Source organism: Haemaphysalis longicornis, unplaced genomic scaffold, assembly GCF_048455015.1.
Source record: "Haemaphysalis longicornis isolate Haplotype H1 unplaced genomic scaffold, Haemaphysalis longicornis Haplotype H1 scaffold_12, whole genome shotgun sequence".
NCBI classification, from domain to species: domain Eukaryota; kingdom Metazoa; phylum Arthropoda; class Arachnida; order Ixodida; family Ixodidae; genus Haemaphysalis; species Haemaphysalis longicornis.
The window spans coordinates 21,529,893-21,545,229 of NW_027526225.1; the positions used below are offsets into that span (position 1 = coordinate 21,529,893).

Genomic DNA, 15,337 nt, shown 5'->3' on the forward strand with positions numbered 1-15,337 from the left:
GATGCACTTCGGCACATACGGATGATTTTTGGTCGCGTTTACAGTCCCAAATACAGGGCACCGTGAAGACGCTTGTGCAACACATCGCGGTGGTGGCCTGGCTGCCAACACGCTGCGCATCCCTCAGACTTCCTGCGGAACGGCTCTCAGCGATAGGTCGCTGCACGGTAGCGAATGCAGTAGGGGACTTTGGTATACCGTCGAATTGTATCTGAGTGATGTTGGAGTTATTGAGTCTCGGAGCTTCCGAATATCTTCAGGCCGGGGTTGTTCTGGCAGACGCTGTTGAGAACCTGCTCTGGGGTGTCGTCATCCGGTATATTTAATATTAATCCCGTCACCGTGTTCGTTGATGCGGCAACGTGCGCAGCAATCTCGTACTGCTTCCCCTTCAGCGTGAGAGAGGTTATGCTTGCGTATTTCACAGCACGTTCTTCGGTTGGAGTGCTTATGATGATAAAGTTGGACACGTGTTGTATGCGGACTTGGTCTTCATTTTTAGGGCCCTGCCTGTGTTTGAATTATGTACGCTAGCGTGGCTAGAGCGACCTATGTAAGTGCGAGACCACCACACGGACGCAGGATTATTTTGATGTCAGTTGTGGGAAGAGGTTCTGCCGGAGGCTCGCGACGAGCCTGGCGTTTCTTACCGTTTGGCAGAGAGCTCGATGGGCCTTCCTGTGCACTTGCCTGCATGGCACTCCGTTCAGCAGTCTGGTGGGCTTGTTTCCGCCGCACTGCGATCCACACAGGCTGGGTTTGGTCCGCCGGGTCGATGTTTTTACCGTCTGCGATATTTTCCACAGTACTTGCGCAGCAGCTGTGGCGATCCGCAGCTGGCCCGCCAGCGTGCGATTGTGGCGCGCCAGGCCTGGTTAGGCCTGGCTACTGGGCGTACGTGGCAGTCTTCAGCTGTTATTTGGCTGCTGGGTGCTCGGACGGCCTTGTAGCTGGTACCCAGATGAACTGGAAGCCTTGCTGCTTTGCCGGTGCAACCCACAATGTCGTGTATATTGATAATCCACTTTTATGGTCAAAAGTACACGGAGCAGTTGTGGAATGCGTGTGCATGCTCGGGCCCCCTAGCGGCCATCCTATGACCTAGAACCATTTTCGTCGTCTACTGTGTCGGTTCTTAAACGAATTTCGCCTGTGAAAACGTACCTTGTGCCAAAAAAAAAAACTCATTGGCCTTTGTCGAGCTAGTCCCCCGGGACCTGCACCGATGGTGCCGCAACAAATTCACGCAGGTCGCACGAGGCTGGGCCACGAGACGGAGCTGTTCATGGAGCGCAACGTGATCACGCGAGCGTTCCACTCCTTCTTCCTGTCCCTTGCCGCGAGCTCGTACTCAGCGAGTCACGTGGTTGCACCCATGACCGAGCAGAAGAGCGGGCTCAAGCATCTGCAACTCATGACCGGCATGTCGGGCTTCGTCTACTGGATGGGACACTTCCTCTTCGACTTTTGCATGGCCGCCGGGTCCAGCTATTTTCTGACCGCCATCATGTACTTTAGCCACAGCGGAAGTGAAACGATCTACTACCGTAAGGGCTCGGCAATCAATTTACTGTCGTGAAGGACGACGACTACTGCTGTGGTAACGCTGAAATAGCGATTTTTGCTAAGTTTGCTAAGTTTTCTAATAACGCAGCCATCTGTATTTAATAAAATAAAACGGCAAAAACCACTAATGCATTGTTGTTCTGCCTCAAATATGCCTAACTTTTTCTTTTTCCTGAACGATGTTGACAGGTAGAAAGCGTGTTAGCAGATCTAGTTGTTTGTAAAAGATTTGCTTATGTAAACCTCTCGTTCGAGTATGCGTTAACTTTTGGCCGGAAGGCTCAAATGAGGGACAGACAGACAGACGATAGACGGAAACAGACTAACAGACAACAGAAAGACGGCAGACGGAGACAGACAGACACAGACAGACAACACAGACAGATGGACACCGACAGACAACACCGACAGAAAACACACAGACAGACACAGACAGACCGACGGACAGACACAGACAGACCGACAGACAGACGCATACAGACAGACAGACACATACGGACAGACAGACAGATACAGACCGACAGACAGACACACACACAGAAAGAGACAGACAGACAGAGAAAGAGACAGAGGCAGACAGACCAAAATTGCCAGCATTAGGTAGCCCAGGAAAGTATCATCTTTAAAATTCTTTTCGAGGATATCCGAAACTATGTTGGCGATCACGTGGTATGTTTTTGGTAACCGGATGTCGTGACTACCAGGTTTACGCACACTTGCGTGGTAATGCACCTTCTCCAATAGCAAGTGAGAAATTCTTAGAAATGGAGCCACTATCAATCAGTGGTCGTGACAGCAGTGTATAGATGTTTTCAACTTTTGTGGCGCAGCTGACAAAATGCTAGGCTTTGTGAGCGACCTGAAATTTGCCTTTCATGTTACAACACTTCACGAACGGACAAAACGCTGATACGTAGTTTTAAGGAGGCGGTGAAATATTGCTTGACGCTCTGGTTTTCCTCGAACCATTTCCGGCGCGTAGTTTGAAATAACCTACGTATGTTTAAAGGCATATAGTACAGCTAAGTGTTGGTCTGGAGTAGGCTGCACGGGTTTGTTTTTGTGTGCATGAGTTAGTATAGAATGCAGTTCGGTGATATCGTTTTCTACGCAGTGGCCATCATGGCGTTGTTCCTTGCCAACGCCTTTGCCAGCATACCGTTGGCCTACCTCGTCTCGGAAGCGTTCCATAGCCGAACCTGGACTTTCTGCTTCTTCGCACTCGTATTGTTTCTTGGGGGTAAGTTTTGCTTGATGTCACGCATTGCTGCTAGCATTCTCCGCGGGTGACTACAAAACAGCTAATCTAGTGGTGGGTATGAAGTCTCGCAGGCTCCCACTCGTCTTGCAGGACCATTGTCGTCGCGCCATCCAATCAGTAGGTTCTAAATGCAATAACAGCTCTTTTGTAGCCTTAAACGATGACGCATTCCACGAGTACTTTCGACACAATGCGGTTGCAAAACTTGTTTGCCCATCGGCATCTTTATCGCTAAAACTTCCGCCCTCTCAAGAATCTTGTAAATCCATTGCAGGAAAGTGATGTTTCGCAGACAGCGAGGAGTCGAATTCGGGCATGAAAACTGTAGAGGGTCTTTCAAGGACCCTAAACATTTTTAGTGCAATTTTGTGTTAGAACTCACTCCCCCTACATTTCATTGGGGGTAGGGTCGATGGCTCGCAAGCATGGACGCGGAACGTCGTTAACGTGAAACTGCGCACTAAGTACGCTTTCGCCCACAAGATCACCTGTGAGAAAATATTTTGAATTCCGTTGAATACCTATAAAGGGTAATCACTACCGAAACAACTGCGATGAAAGAACTGCGACGACAGCACACAGAACCGCTTTGTCAACCGGAAGCACGTGACCAAAATTGAGCGCGCAGCGCTATATCAGAGAGGATACGCGCGCTCGCGCAGATCCGTTGTACTGTCGCCGTGATAAAGCGCGGCGTACGTTTGACATGTGACGTCGACACAGAGGCGTGGCTTTGCGGCTCTTTGCAGCCGCCTATCGCCAATCAGAAAAGACTTCCGGCAAATTGCCGGAAAACATGGCGAATTGCCGGCAATTTGTGCAGTCGAGAATAGCGCCCCTATACTCGACTGCACCCGGAAATTCGCGTTGTTTTTTTGCGTAAGCACAACGTAAGCAATCAGTGACGTGATCTACATATAACTATGACAAAATACAGTGTAATTTGACGCTTCACTCATAAATATCGCAACCAAGTTATCAAATATTGCTAATAAAAGATATAAACACACTTGGCAAGCACTATAAAAATTAAGACTAGCTGAGGCTGGCAAGAGAAACACATTTCTGCAGGTCAAAATTAGCGTCAGCACCACAAGGCGATCGAGTAACGCTGATCCAAAAGCGTCCGAAAGGCGGATCTTGAGCTAAAAAACATCAAACAATTTTTTACTGTAGCTATTTGTTTCTTTCAATCGCTTTAAGCAGAGTCCTTCAATGCTTCTCTGGTCATGAAACTCCCGGCCAAGTTTCGTACGGGGACAAAGGCTATCGCGAGTGGCGCCACCGCAGATCGGAGTGCATCGGGCGGCCGCCGCTGCTCTGTAGCCAGACCGGCAGGCAGGAACGCAGTAGCAGCATGCCCGTTTGCACCAAATTTTTCCCCCACTCACAAAATGATAAGTCCATTTCAGCGGCCCATGACACGTAAAGCGAAAGCGCACTGCTGATAAGGCGGCGAGTGTCTGTTTTATCTTGCTCCGTGGTCCGTTCTCTGCCAAACGCGCCCTGACCACGCCCCCGGCTGCCCTCCGATCAACACCAGCGGCGCGGCGCGGCAGCGTACAAAACTCTCCCATAGCGTGATGGCGAAGATTTATGATCAGAAAGGCATTGAAGGACTCTGCTTTAAGTAACATAGTTGGGCTCTCGGCTTGAATGTAAGCTTTGTTGCGTTATCACCTTCCCGGCCGCCACCGCCGCCATGCTATCGTCTGCTGCTATCTTACAAGTGTATGGCATGATCACAGAAAAAGACGGCCGCGACCATCGCTTGTATGACACATAACAGGAGTTAAGCGCAACGCCTGATAACCGCGGAGCGCACCGAAGTGCTGTTTTGGCGCTCCTTGCCCTAGTTGGCCTTGCGCCATAAACATCCAACCATCATCATTACTAGAAGAAGTGTGGACAAATGCCATTCATTGGGTTGTCTTTGTAATGAAGAGGCTTGTACTGCCCCCCTATGTTGCCATTACGCAAGACAAGTAATTTTTATTTTATTGCCAAACATAAAAGCAACATACTGCATGTCATTTGTATGATCCGTGATCGCTGACTTGTAAACAGTCTAAACTATTATTTGTTTAGGTAGAAAACATGCTTTAAACCGCGCGTCATGCGAAACTGCACCTGCTGCAAATTCACGGACATTTCGCGGCGCCGGAGGTCGGGGAAATTTTTTGCCCTATTTCGCGGCAAAAGCAGCCGCCATTTTCAAGCTGTTACGTAACATTACGTCACTTTTATTTAGGGTGAAGTTGCCAATGTGTGACGTGTTCGTTCCCGTCAACTGTTTAAATTACGTCACGCCTTCTCAACCAATCACAGAGAGGGCGTGTATTACAAGCAGCATTGTTGTTGAATTGCAAAGACAGGCCTACGTTGTCATGTTGGGTGCATTTAGTCTAGTCTTTTATTGCCGGCCAAGAATTATGCACTTTCAGTAAAGAATAATAAGGCAAACTTTAGAACTGTTGACAGTAAACGTCATGGAACGTCAAAATGACACCACACACAACCGCTTTGTCAACCGGAAGCAGGTTTCCGAAATTGAAGGTCAATCAGAAAACACTTCCGGCAAATTGCCCAGTTCCCTGGGAATTGGTGCAGTCGAGAATAGGGCACTTGAACACTTTTTTCAACTTATCGAAATCTTACATGCTGGCAGAATGTGCTCAACCAACACATCCAATACTTAGATTAGTGGTGCGCAAAGTGCCTCAGCCAAAAATAACGCTCTATGCCCATCAGATAACTCTAAAACCTGCTAAAAAGATTTTAGATTTTTTTCTTTCCTTGTCTTCGCGTTCTTCGACCGCTGGAATTACATCCGTACGGCGGTGTAGCGGCTTTTGGCAGGCGTTGCTTCAGTTGCAGCTATGAACGCATTGGAAAGCCACTTTAAAAAGAAAGCCACAAACCCCAAGCAGAAACGGAAGGCGTATCCGCTGCGACGACCAAATCACGCAGTACCGCTTCGTAGTGGCGAGACTATAGCTTTCGCAGTGTTTCCAGACAGGAAGGAGGGAGTGAAAGCGTTTATCGGAAGTGTTGCGGGGCCACTTTAAAGGGGTCATGAAGACAAAATGCAAGTTTTGATCATTCGAAAGACTGCCTCGTTAGAACCATGCTGACACCACTGTTAACGTAAGCTTCACTCGAATAGGCTATATAATTAGGAAAAAAAGGAATGGCCACGCGACCCACTAGCTCATTTCCGGCAACAGAACCTATGATGTCATACCGGAATGCTCTACGATTGGCGGAGGCCCGCAAAGAAAACGCAAATTAGGCAGAGCTCATAAGCTTGCCGATCGATCTATTTGGCTGAAATTTAGGGCACATTCTTTTTATATAGTAAGAATGGTGGGACACAGAGTGGACGTTACGAAAGCACACGTAAACATAGAAGTACTTACCGATGTGTACTACTGTTGGTACTGCGCGCACTATGCTTGGTTTAGGTGCCCAGCACAGCGAGGCTTTCGGGTTTTCTCAGGCGACACTGGCCGATTGACGCAAGCAACGGTGTCTTGCGTGAGCATATTTGTCGATCAAGCCCCATGTTTCACGAAACAATTTTTTTCTCCCAGAAAAAAACAAAAACATGCCAGGCTTAAATACGGTCACAAACAAACCAAAGGCAGAAAACGGCTACAGCGGTGTGGTGGCGCCATCTAGGTTGACTAACAGTACACATGTCTCCACTCCACACCAAATTTTGCTGAAAGACCTGTTCTGATGGTGTCATTGCAAACGTGTCATTGCAAACGTCGTTTTGGTGCGAGAATCAAAATCTTAGCTTAAATTGATTAATTTCGCAGTGAATAAAGCATCGTTTGCTTCCGGACAAGCGCTGCTGGCACCATAGAAAACGAAATCTTTCGAATAATACAAACTTCATGGCCCCTTTAGAAGAACCTATTTATAGGCATCAACCGTCGTCATCCATTTCAACTTTCCGAACGGACTGTTCATCACGCTGCTGTTCATCATCCAGTAGCCTTCCAAGTATACCACCGTTGCAGGATTTAAGCCACTCAGCTTTCAGAATCATATTAACAACACGGAAACTATATAACCGATATCGTGATTGAATTTATGCAAGTGGAGCTCACATGGGACGGAGTGGACGTTAGAAGCCGCACTTTGTTTGCCATAAATGAATCGATAAAAACCAATATAAACGTGACTGCGACGTCAAAGTTGATGTACCACCTTGGGTGCGCTGACTGCGCTAATGTTGCACAGACAACGTCGTTTTATTGCGTCCTTGTTTTTGGGAGGTTACCGTGACGCCCACTGAAGAACAGTTGACAAAGATGTACGGTTAAATTTCAGTGGTGCAATAATGCTGATTCGTGCAACATATACCGTATTTGCGCTACTCTAATGCACCTTCATTCGTAACGCGCCGGTAAGCTTACGTAGAAAAATTCGAAAAAAAAACATCTTTTGCAGATTAAACTGCGCAGAGGTAAAATACGTAAAGTGAGGTACCTGGCCGGCAAAAGGCGTTTCATTTGATGCATGGCGGTGTAGCAGGAAAAAATCTGTTGTGGTTTATAAACTTACTTATCGAGGTCTTGGTGCACTGGGGACATCGGAACTGCGTGCAATTTGAAGTGACGACGTTTATATTTTTAGACGCAACGGGTCATTGGTTCATTTACTGCTAGTTTATAGATTCCACCTGGAAGTCCAAGTTTTGGAAAAGTCGGTGCTCAGGGCCGGCTTTGTGGCTCGGCTTTGTGGCTCGGCTTTGTGGCTCCGCTTTGTTTGTGTCAATCGCCCGCTCACGCTTCCGGGGTGCCCATTGTGCGCATTTCTGGTGCTCACTGTCTGGAAGTAAAATTACCTTGTGCTTGAACGAGGCTTCATGATGGTACCCATGGTACTCTTCTGAGCAACAACGACTCAATAGAGGGGCTAATTGCCGCAGCAGAAATGTGTGCAACAGCTGCCCAAGGTATGGCCAGTAAGGAAAGGGAACACCACAATTTACCCACGCGTTGTTGACGAATTGTTTTGGCTTGACTTTGGTTGGATTTCGGAAGGAGTCCGTGTCCATGGCAATGCTGCCGGCCGCTTTGATGCCTATTTCAGTTTTGAACCACATTTTAACTTACACACAAATTTCAAGGTTATCGCTAACAAAAAACGTCTGCGACCTTCGCAATTAAGATGCCAAGACTGAGGAAACAGCGGAGGCGGTGGTCTTCACTATCACTAAATTGTATTTTCTTAGGTCTGCCCCTTTCTTATCAAGAAAGGTGGTTGAAAAGCGAATATTTTTCATGCAAACTTATTTAAATGAAAATTAACAATCGACGTTCATAAAGTCCAAAACCCAAACTGCCAAACTACCAAGCCAAGGTCCACTTCAACTCAGCCAAATTCTAAAGCCAACACCCGCGCTACGAACCCAAAATCAATGCTGCGCTCCTCGGGTGCGACGATAGCGCAATTGGGCAGTCACCAGTTTTATAACGCCAATGAGTTTTTTTCATGAGGCGAGCACTGAAAATGTCTGATCGTTGGCTCCTTGCCTCCTCGCAACTTTCCCTCACTTTTCATTGTCTAGCATTTCCTCCTCTCCACTTCGCCGACCGGAGTTTTCTGTCAACGATCAGCACGGACAGAACTCATGCTCAAACAGCTCGCTGTTAAAACGTGTGCGGTTCCATTGTGCAACGTGTGGTCCCTCCGTGCGCAGGCCTGCTGGGCTCCGTGAGCACGGAGCTGTTTGTCCCGATGGTGCAGCGCTACCACGTGACGGGCGCATCCTCCTCTGTCCTCTTCGTGTGGTTCTTCCTGCTCCGCTGGTTCCCCACGTACTCGCTGGTTCAAGGGGTGACCAAAGTGGTGATGCTGCACAAGTACAACGCCATCTGCACCACCGGGGGAATGCTTCTGGCGGAAGCGTGCCGGGACTCCCACTTGGCCGCCGACGAGAGGATATCGCCATGCTGTCAGGGTACGCCACTGGTTCGAGATGTGGCCGCAGTTGGTTGTATGCGTGTTTGGCCTGTCTCGACTTGCTCCGGTGCTGTTTGTAAGAAAAATTATGTTTGGTGGGAAGTGAACGTCTGGGAGATGACGTCTTGCGACATCTCAGAGGCGGCGCTGCTGAGAAAATAATGGTACTATGTCTTAAACGAATGCTCGCTTTTGGTTGTCTGCGTGTTACCTTCGCTCATTTGTGTCAGCGTATGCTGAGGGAGATAATTTAGCTTCATCGTGACAACAGTGTAGGCGTTATTCATAAAGTGCAGAGGAATGTGTTGGAGCTCCATGCTCAAGTTCTTATATATAGCTTTTTTGGGGCCACTTCCGTACCATAATTGTCATCCACACTGGTTTGCTTGCAAAAACATACTCACGTTGTATAAACGTTGCATATTTAGGAGCCTAATACTGGTCCCACATCATTTTACAAGAAACAAACTATTCGTTGGCGTTTAGTTGGTGTCGAGCTGTATTCGTTGATTTAATTTTGGGGTTAAACGCGCCGACACCACACAGGTGATGCGGCCCGCCGTAGTGAAGGGCCCCGGAATAATTTTTGGCCACCCGGGGGTGAATGGCCAGTAATTTCTCGTGAAATGCTGATGTGTTAATCAATGCCTGGGGGTTATAGATGTTAGATAATTGGATGTGCAATTGTCTAATACCGGCTGTTAATTCAGAGAACGAACCTAAAGTTGATAGTGACTAGTGGTATAAATCACGCGGATTCATTTGTTTCAATGAGAGAGCAATAGTGTGGTCAGTGGTATGCACGGGTGCGAACATTAGTAAGTTGAATCAAAGCTGCGTAAAAGACGCCATCTCGCTTTGGGCTCTTATGTGTCACACAAATACGCAGCACGCTTGGCGAATGACACGATGTCTCTCCTCGACCCCCTGGAGCCGTGGCGTGACACGGGTTTCTACGAAGCTGCGAGGATGGTACTTCAGGGAGTGCTCTACATTGTCATGCTCAGCATCATCGACTCGCAGCTGGTCTACAGAGTGCGCTGGTACGAGGTCGGCGTCAAACAACGCCAAACCTTAAAAATAAGGGAACTAAGGTTTTTTCGTGAGCGATAGAGCCCAAGAGTGGCTTCACTTCACAACTTGCGGGGATTACGTCTTGCTGTACTACGAGTATTTCGCAGAGTTTAAGTGTCGAAGTTTTTCTGCCCGCAAAATATCAACAGTCCATCCGCATCGAAAAGGCTAAGCTGTATTTTTGTCACCCAGAGTTAAATTTAAGTTTAAATTTCAAGTTTTAATGTTCTTGTTACCTGTTAAAAAACTGTGGTTGATTCCTCTGCCATAGGAATCGGTAAAACACGAAAGTGAAATGTGCAGCGAAGTCTGCAGCTGAGCGTAATTTGCGAGACGGCGGTTACCTTGTGGGTGTGTTTGGTGAGCGACATCCTGCTGGCAGGTCGCCTCGGCAAAGTGTACTGGCATCGTTTCCGTGACGGATTTGACTTCAGTGAAATCTTGGTATATCCCGGCATAAAACACTTTCGTGTTAAAATATAAAACCCGAAAACGAACAACCCTAAGTATAGCGTGCTCCTAAGTACTAAAGGTTGCTTCCCCGCAAGAAGTCCCTGTGTACAGGGGTGCACCCTTTACAGGCCGCTTGCTTCGTTGTACTGGCGTCACTTCCGTGACGGATATGGCGTATGTGAAATCTTCGTGTATCCGGAAATAAAACCCCTTCGTGCTAAAAAAAGAAGGCTACGTTGTGAACATATACGGACCCCAAAGTTGGGATTCCACCAGGGCCGTCCGGGACCTTCAGCGTTCATCGCTCACTGCACGAAACGCTGATATCCTTATGGGAGTCCTGAGGGTCGACCCCGCGGCAACTCACAATTCACAGGATTTTCTAATGAACACCTTGCTTAAACCAACTAGTTGAGTAACGTCCAAAAACAACATTGGAATGAGTGGCTGACCCTGCAGGACTAGTGTTTCGCCGTATCACTCCCCTGTCCCCTATGATTCCAAGTTTGGCGGACTCAAACACGAGTTTTATTTACCTCTCGGCTAGTGCAGACAAGTAACCTCCCTTCAGTTCGCGCCGCCCTGGCTTGTGAGCACTCATGCCACTGAGGGCTCTCAGGATGCGTTCGGAGACTGTTTCTTCCTCCATTCTACCAGATCAGTTGTTTGATTTTCATCATCTAGCTTTTTTACGTTACCCGCTATATTGTTACCCTATAGTAAGACCATCCTTTACAGCCCCTATTCGGTGCACAAATAGGAACCCATGGGGTTATGTTTTGACCTACGACTAGGCGAGCATTCAATCTCCTCGAAGGAAAATGGCGACAAGTTTCCGGACTGGGAACATTCCAGGCTCGTAAACCGTCGGGTCCAGGGCACCGAGTACACGGACAAGGTGACCATGCAGCCACGGGGTCCCAGGATCGTGGACAGCTGCATGGACGCCGAGGTCGAGGAAGAAGCCAGCCTCGTCGACCAGGTGTTCCGCTGCAAGGCCTTCGGAGAGGGCGCCATGACCATACAGCAAATCTGCAAGACCGTCGGCATTGTCTCACCGGTGCGTAGAAAAACGGAGGGACCCACTGTCTTGTTGAGTATCCCTGTGACGGTATTAGGCACAGTGCGTTTCTGCGAAATGGAGCAACAGGGGCGCTTTGTTTGGCTGATATTTTGCCAAATGGCCATGTATTTGGTCACTCCTACTCACGGGGCAAGTACGCAGCCTTTACTGTTTTGGTACGCCCTCGTGCTAAAGTTGCTGCGGGCGTCGTTTGCTAGACGTCTTCCTGAAACATTTCAAAATCGGATGGTATCGGCATGTAAGCGTATATCGGTGTGTCAGCGGCGTCGACGTTGTTTATCTTAACGCTTCAACGCGGGTATTTAGAATTTCTAAACTGTTATGCAGTTCTCTCACATTATTTTCACAATAATGCAAATTCTAGTGAAAACCGACATTATTTATTTAACTGCAGCCCAGACGGGCTGCAGGGTTGGCGCGACTTCGACGCTTACGCTCGGCGCAGCGCGTCCGATTCTAAGCAGTGGTGATGGCACGGCGGCAGCGGGCGAACACCCGGCGCGGTTCGCGGGCTTGTCCTTCGTACGCGGTTTTTCCTCCCTCCTTGCTCTCGCTCCCTTGTTGCGCCCGCACTTCCCGCAAGCTCCGCTACATACTACCCTCAGCTGCGATATAACGAGACCTTCCGTTCCCTCTTGCTTCCCACACATTGCGCGTCTGCACTCGGCGCTGACGCTGCGAAGTGTGTGCACACAACCAGCGCCTGTCACTCCAAGGTGAAAGGCGCATACATCCTCCCTCACCTTTCTTTTAACTTCTCTCCAATCTGTGTTTTCTTTGCGCATGCGCAATGGTGTCTGTTAAAGGCCCTTTCGGGCACGCGCGGATGTTTCGCCTAGACATGTACAGCTTCGTTGTAAAATGAAGGTTCCAAAAGATGGCGAACGACTCGTGCTAACGCGGGAAATTTGAATTCAATTTTCAAACGTCGACGGCAACCATTATTGGAGGAAATAGAGGAGAAAGTGTTATAATGCAGGGGCTAAATTTGCAACACATGCAGATCCGCTGTCATTTTTTTCTCTCATTGCATACGAATCCATCGCAGGTCAGGCTCCTTGAGGGCGTGAGCTTCCAACTGAACCGTGGCGAGTGTCTGGGACTCGTGGGCATCCACGACTCCGGCAAAAGCACGCTGCTGGACATCCTTGTAGGGCTCACGATGCCGACGCAGGGTGGGGCGCATACCGCGTCGGCGTCCATGGGCGGAAACCTCCGCGCCTGGCAGCGAGGCATTGGCTACGCTCCGGACGGCATCTACAAAGAGAGCATGCCGGCCCTCACTGTGGGCGAGATCCTCGACATAGTGGCCAGACTCAGGGGCGTCAAACCGGGGCGCCCTGCCGTGACCAGTGTTTTGAGCATTGTCGGCAAGCTCAACGAAAACCGGATGGCCAACGAGTGCAGGTTGGGACAACTGGTTATATATGTATAGCTGCTAATCTGAGACCTTATAGTAGGACGCGATAAACTAAAACTGCAATCATAAACAAAACCTTTTACACAACATTAGGCTTCCTAAGTCTTAGTAACACTGTGAGCGTAGATGTGTTGAGAAAACTCTTCCAACGTCCGCGCAGAAAAGAAATTATAAGTGGGAGCACTATAGTATTGTTTTGCGGCTACCGTAGCTCTAATAAGCAGCCGCAATTATGTTTATAAATAAATTCACCTGAAAAATTATTGCACGGGTGATGCCAACTGTAGTAGTTCTCTTGCATCTTGAGAATTGTAAGAACGAATAAGCAATATTGACTAAGCAGCGAGGATTGCGAATTCTTCAGCCTGATTAACACACAACAGTCGTCACGATATTCGTCATTCGTCAGTCCACAAAGCATTAGGTGAAATCATGCAGGCGGATAAAATGGAATTACCACGACGTTCTGTTAGCTCGTCATTGGCCACAGCATCCTAGAGTAAGAAGGAAGCGGTGAGTAAATGAGTCTTCGCGACGTAGCGCAAAATTGCGATATAAAAATGGGGTAACCTCCCGGTTTTCCGTATACCTCGCTTTCGGTGGGGAGCCGGTTCTATCACGAACAGGATGGGCAGAGGGACATCAAGCCGTTGAAGTAGAGTCTTTATGTCCGGAACCCGTCGCAGCTACGGCGAGATCAAAATGCTGTTGATCGCGTTGGCGGTGATCGGCACGCCGCCCGTGGTCCTTCTGGACGAGCCGTACTCGGACCTGCGGAAGCTGGAGCGCGACAACGTCGTCCACATGCTGCAGCTCCTCAAGAGCGCCCGGGCCATGTCCATCCTCATGACCTCGCACCAGTGAGCACTGACCACTCACTCCTCTGTGGGCATTCGCTCTCTGTCCGTGACCAACGCGGGGTAGCCTGCATGCATTTGCAACGGGTATGCCTACAGCTGTGAAGCCGTCGCTGTTTGGGCCGCAGTCGCTAGCGATGACAGCGCCATCTCCGCGATGTCGCGCTGCCAAGTGGTCCTCTTTCGAAAGCGAGTAGCAGTCCGCAGCACGTGTAGCGGTTCACACAAATCGAAGAAAAAGCGCGGGAATGGTGTGGCTGTTAATGAAGTGTCGGCTCGGCTTTGGTGATATATAATCAGGTGAGGAAGAGGCTGCTTGTCTAGGCACACAAGCCGACGACAAATTGTGCTTGCGAATGTAACCACGTTTAGCGCCACGCGTCTTCTGTAACCGCTCCTGGTCGTGTGGGTTAGTGCGGCGGCACTAAAGGCCGCCTAATAAGCACCTCTTCCTGAGCCGGCTGGGAGCAGCAAGCGCTACAAGTTGACGTCGGTCGCTCACGTGAACTGCACTCCTTTCTAAGTCGCCCTCGATCGGCTCCTCCACTGGTGCTGTTGGAGTCCCAAGGAGCAAAAAGGCGGCTACTTGTTATTCATTTGCGTAGGCGGACATTGATGGTTTTTGGATTTTAGAGAACCGTTTTTTGGTGGAACGATATATTTGTACTGACGATAGTCTCGAACGCAGCGGCTATTGAGACTGAAATGTATAAATAAATGGAGAGGGCATTTTGGGCAGAAATTTCATTTTGTACAACAGAAGGTGGTTGGAAACATGAACACTCAACGTTTTGCATTTTAAACAGTAAAATGACCTGCCTCTTAGTCGCAACGATAGCGATGGGGGAAGTGAAGCTTGCCAAAATCAAGTCCAACACCAAAGGAACCAACCCAGAAGGGAGCAGACAGGGTAGTAGGACGTAGGACTGCGCTCTCTTCATGTGAACATTTATTTCTTACGGAGACAGTTTACGGCACGGCGATTGGGCTCTCCAGTGTTTTGTTGATCAGGGCATTCCATGGTTTTTCCTAGCCTTCAATCATAATCGTCGCTTGATGGATGGTGCATTTCTAATTTTGCCTGTCCAAGCACCGCTCTGCAAATCCAAACCGATTCGACCGGACCGAAGTGGAGCAAGGGATAGGCCACGGCTTGGCACTGCGAGGGATCCAGGTTCGATTCCGACCACGGGAAGGGTCTTAATTTAGCAGTGTCTATTATCACGGCAACCGTCAGAATTAACGTCAGGAATGTCTCACGGCAGTCGCCTCTTATTGGCTAAAAACGCTACCTGGAGGTTCTATGAGACAAATATTCCCTAAAAAGCCGCGTTTACAGCTGTCCCTGTAGTGCAGTGGTGTAATACTTGGGTTTAAACGAGAAGGCTCAGGTTCGAGTCCGAAATTGCGATCTTCTTTCTTTTTTTTAGCTTTAGTATTTTTTGGTCATCGTGATTTTATTAATGCTTTTTTAGGTGCGGAGTACCTTAAGACCGCACACTGTTCGTCCGCGACCTTGCGCATAATATACAATCGCAAAAAATCACAGAGGCACCGGCAGGATTCGAGCCTGTGTCTGGTAGACCAGACAGAGTTAGCGTCTGTCGTCTTACCCATTGGGCTACGACCGTGAGTTGGTACCC

At 48.8% G+C, this 15,337-nt stretch overlaps 1 protein-coding gene across 1 annotated transcript in view; it reads left to right on the forward strand.

Moving 5' to 3' along the window:
* Nucleotides 1-13,701, forward strand: part of LOC144161528 (phospholipid-transporting ATPase ABCA3-like) — a 62,190-nt gene extending 48,489 nt beyond the window's left edge. The window contains exons 14-20 of the mRNA XM_077692186.1: nt 1,251-1,547; nt 2,681-2,806; nt 8,544-8,804; nt 9,696-9,849; nt 11,189-11,393; nt 12,466-12,824; nt 13,524-13,701. Of these exons, the coding sequence (XP_077548312.1) occupies nt 1,251-1,547; nt 2,681-2,806; nt 8,544-8,804; nt 9,696-9,849; nt 11,189-11,393; nt 12,466-12,824; nt 13,524-13,701 (1,580 nt within the window). The remainder of the gene's footprint in view (nt 1-1,250; nt 1,548-2,680; nt 2,807-8,543; nt 8,805-9,695; nt 9,850-11,188; nt 11,394-12,465; nt 12,825-13,523) is intronic.
* Nucleotides 13,702-15,337: the final 1,636 nt, after the last annotated feature.